At 49.9% G+C, this 3,360-nt stretch overlaps 1 protein-coding gene across 1 annotated transcript; it reads left to right on the top strand.

Moving 5' to 3' along the window:
• The first annotated feature begins 387 nt into the window (after window positions 1-387).
• LOC136582643 (octapeptide-repeat protein T2-like) lies at window positions 388-2,222 on the top strand. Its single transcript, XM_066583814.1, has 2 exons — window positions 388-1,053; window positions 2,127-2,222. Exons 1-2 carry the CDS (start codon window positions 388-390, stop codon window positions 2,220-2,222), a joined length of 762 nt encoding a protein of 253 aa, XP_066439911.1.
• Window positions 2,223-3,360: the final 1,138 nt, after the last annotated feature.

Genomic DNA, 3,360 nt, shown 5'->3' with positions numbered 1-3,360 from the left:
CCCAATATTCTCCACTGTATTAAAATGTCACTGGCATCGTAATGGCGCCAAATGTGGTGCCACGCGTTCAGATGAATTATTACACAATATCGCCTAGAATGCTGGGGGAAAGCTGCGCTGACTCAATAACAGATACTATTAAATATGTGACCCTTCCGGCCGCAGCGATGATTCATGGCTGCAATGGAGATACAGCAGTACAATGGCGGAGGCGTTCTATAAATAATTCAATATTACATAGGCCAGGAACAATTCAGTAACCATCGGAAGGAAGGAAGGAGGGAAGGAAGGACGGACGGACAGAGGAGTGGAAGGAAGGAGGAAAGGGAGGAAGGAAGGACGGACAGTGGAAGGAAGGAAGGAAGGAAAGAAAGGAAGGAGGGACGGATGGACAGAGGAGTGGAAGGAAGGAAGGAAGGAAGAAAGGAAGGAAGGACGGACAGTGGAGTGGAAGGAAGGAGGAAAGGGAGGAAGGAAGGGAGGAAGGAAGGACGGACAGTGGAAGGAAGGAAGGAAGGAAGGAAAGAAAGGAAGGAGGGATGGATGGACAGAGGAGTGGAAGGAAGGAAGGAAGAAAGGAAGGAAGGACGGACAGTGGAGTGGAAGGAAGGAAGCAGGAAAGGAAGGAAGGGAGGAAGGACGGACAGTGGAAGGAAGGAAGGAAGGAAGGAAGGAAGGAAAGAAAGAAAGGAAGGAGGGACGGAAGGAGGAAAGGAAGGACGGAAGGAGGAAAGGAGGGAAGGAAGGAAGGACGGACGGAATGAGGAAAGGAAGGAAGGAAGGAGGAAAGGAGGGAAGGAAGGAAGGACGGATGGACAGAGGAGTGGAAGGAAGGAAGGAAGGAAGAAAGGAAGGACGGACAGTGGAGTGGAAGGAAGGAAGCAGGAAAGGAAGGAAGGGAGGAAGGACGGACAGTGGAAGGAAGGAAGGAAGGAGGAAAGGAAGGAGGAAAGGAGGGAAGGAAGGACGGACGGACAGAGGAGTGGAAGGAAGGAAGGACGGACAGACAGTGGAGTGGAAGGAAGGAGGAAAGGGAGGAAGGAAGGACGGACAGTGGAGTGGAAGGAAGGAGGAAAGGAGGGAAGGAAGGACGGACAGAGGAGTGGAAGGAAGGAAGGAGGAAAGGAAGGAAGGACGGACAGTGGAAGGAAGGAAGGAAAGAAAGGAAGGAGGAAAGGAAGGAAGGAAGGACGGACAGTGGAAGGAAGGAAGGAAAGAAAGAAAGGAAGGAGGGACGGAAGGAGGAAAGGAAGGAAGGAAGGAGGAAAGGAGGGAAGGAAGGAAGGACGGACGGACAGAGGAGTGGAAGGAAGGAAGGACGGACAGTGGAGTGGAAGGAAGGAAGGGAGGGAGAAAGGAAGGACGGACAGTAGAATGGAAGGAAGGAAGAACAGAGGAGTGGAGGGAAGGAAGGGAAGGAAGAAAGGAAGGAAGGAAGGAAGGAGGGAAGGAAGGGAGGAAGGAAGGACGGACAGTAGAGTGGAAGGAAGGAAGGAAGGAAGAACAAAGGAGTGAGGGGAAGGAAGGAGGGAAGGAAGGAAGGTCGGATGGTGGAGTGGAAGGAAGGAGGGAAGGAAGAACAGAGGAGTGGAAGGAAGGAAAGGAAGGGAGGAAAGAAGGAAAGAAATGTGGGAAGTATGGAAGGCAGGACATAGAGAAAGGAAAGAGAGGAAAGAAATGAGGGAGAAAAAGAAGGAAAGACGAAAGAAAGAAGGAAAGGAAGGAAAAATGTGGGGAGGATGGATGGGAGGAAAGAGAAAAAGGAAGGAAAGAGGAAAGAAATGAGGGAGAAAAGTGTGGAGGAGAAAGGAAGAAAGAGGAAAAAAAGAAGGAAAACATTGTGGAAAGTATGGAAGAAAGGAAAGGAAAGGGAAGGTCAGTTTGTGTTCAGCTGATGCAGATGTCTTGAGGTAGTGGCAGCCATATTGCCCTCTCTCTTTTGCTGGCTGTGCCAACCTATAGTTGCCTTTAAGGGTCGCAGTGAATTTAAGTACTGCTTCCATCATGGAGATCAGCCATCTCTGGCACCAACCTCGCATGTTCAGACCGATGCTTAGCAAACACCATAAGGAAAAAGTGTGCCGCTTTCCTTTAATCTGGTAAGCCTTTTATATTCATCATTGCAGGTTAATTACAAGTCACTTAACCCTTTCACACTCTATTTAGTGGTGACTCCAAACATCATCTGCGCTGTGATGGAGGCTGACAGTGTTCCTCACTGAATTTATTTAGGCTCTTTCTGGTTTCCTTGGCGACCGCCATTTACATGGAATTCAGCAGCGATATTGTTGTTTTGTCTTTCGCATTGTATTCTTCCTCCATTGAAATGAGACAAGAGCGAAGCTTCTACTTTAAAGAAGACTGTCACCATCTTTTTGCATCCTTATCAGGACGTCTTACTGACGCTGGATAAGAGCTGCAGGTGTGGTAGCCATGCAAGTCAGTAGTCATGATAACCAGGAGTCATTATCTGGAAGTCTTGGTTTGCAGTACAAAGGGATGAGGCGGGTAAGGAAGTCAGATGGAAAGCCAGAGGTCAGCAATAGGAGGTCTCTGTTTTCAGTACTAGGGGATGACGCTGGTAACGTAGTCAGAGAGAAACCCAAAAGTCAGTATCAAAAGGTCTTGCAGAAATAGCAGAGAAGCAAACAGCGTTGAGCTGGACCGAACTGTGCTGTGAAGCAGATTAATCACACGCTGCAGCAGTGGCAGGGCCAGACTTTTATAGGAAATCTAATCAACCAGGCGGAGCGAGGACATGGGCTGGGTTAGCCGGATCTGGGAACAAGGCAACAGGAAAGCAGGGGAACTATCCAAAGAGCTGATGGCTCAATAAGAAAGGCTACTGCTTGGAGTACAGGAGGTTCTTGGTTCGAGTCCTTACAGTAGCTCCCCTCTTCCAGGACAGCCTCTGGATGTCCCAGGTACTGGTTTTCCCGGGTACCTTCAGTGGAAGTCCTCTGGGTGCATATACATTCTCTTCTGGCTCCCACGAGTTTTCCTCCGGCCCATATCCCTGCCACTGAACCAGGTACTGCAGTTTTCCTCTGTAAGTTCGGGAGTCCAAGATGCCTTCAACGACCTACTCCTCACCCCCCTGAACCTTCACAGGAAGGAGAGGCGGTTGCCGTCTCCCTGGGAAGGTAGTCTCCCGGAATGGCTTCAGTAGGGACACATGGTGAACTCTTAGGCTACCCGGGAGCTTCAAGTGGAAAGCCGCCTGGCCGATCCTCTCTGCAATTGGAAAAGGTCCGGGAGAAGGTACGTGGGTTTTCAGATTTCTGGTGAATAACCATACCTTCTCTCCAACCCGGAAAGGAGGAGCCTGTCTGCCACTTTTTTGTAGGCCTCCTGAGCTTC

This window comes from Eleutherodactylus coqui, chromosome 11 (genome assembly GCF_035609145.1).
Source record: "Eleutherodactylus coqui strain aEleCoq1 chromosome 11, aEleCoq1.hap1, whole genome shotgun sequence".
NCBI lineage: Eukaryota > Metazoa > Chordata > Amphibia > Anura > Eleutherodactylidae > Eleutherodactylus > Eleutherodactylus coqui.
This window is presented reverse-complemented; position numbering and strand designations above follow the sequence as displayed.

Bases quoted from the DNA above. Each gene is read 5' to 3' on its own strand.
- LOC136582643 (XM_066583814.1), top strand. From the start codon at position 388: ATGGACAGAGGAGTGGAAGGAAGGAAGGAAGGAAGAAAGGAAGGAAGG. The intron at 1,054-2,126 runs GTGGAGTGGAAG...TCATCATTGCAG, and splicing joins GGAGGAAGGAAGGACGGACA to GTTAATTACAAGTCACTTAA.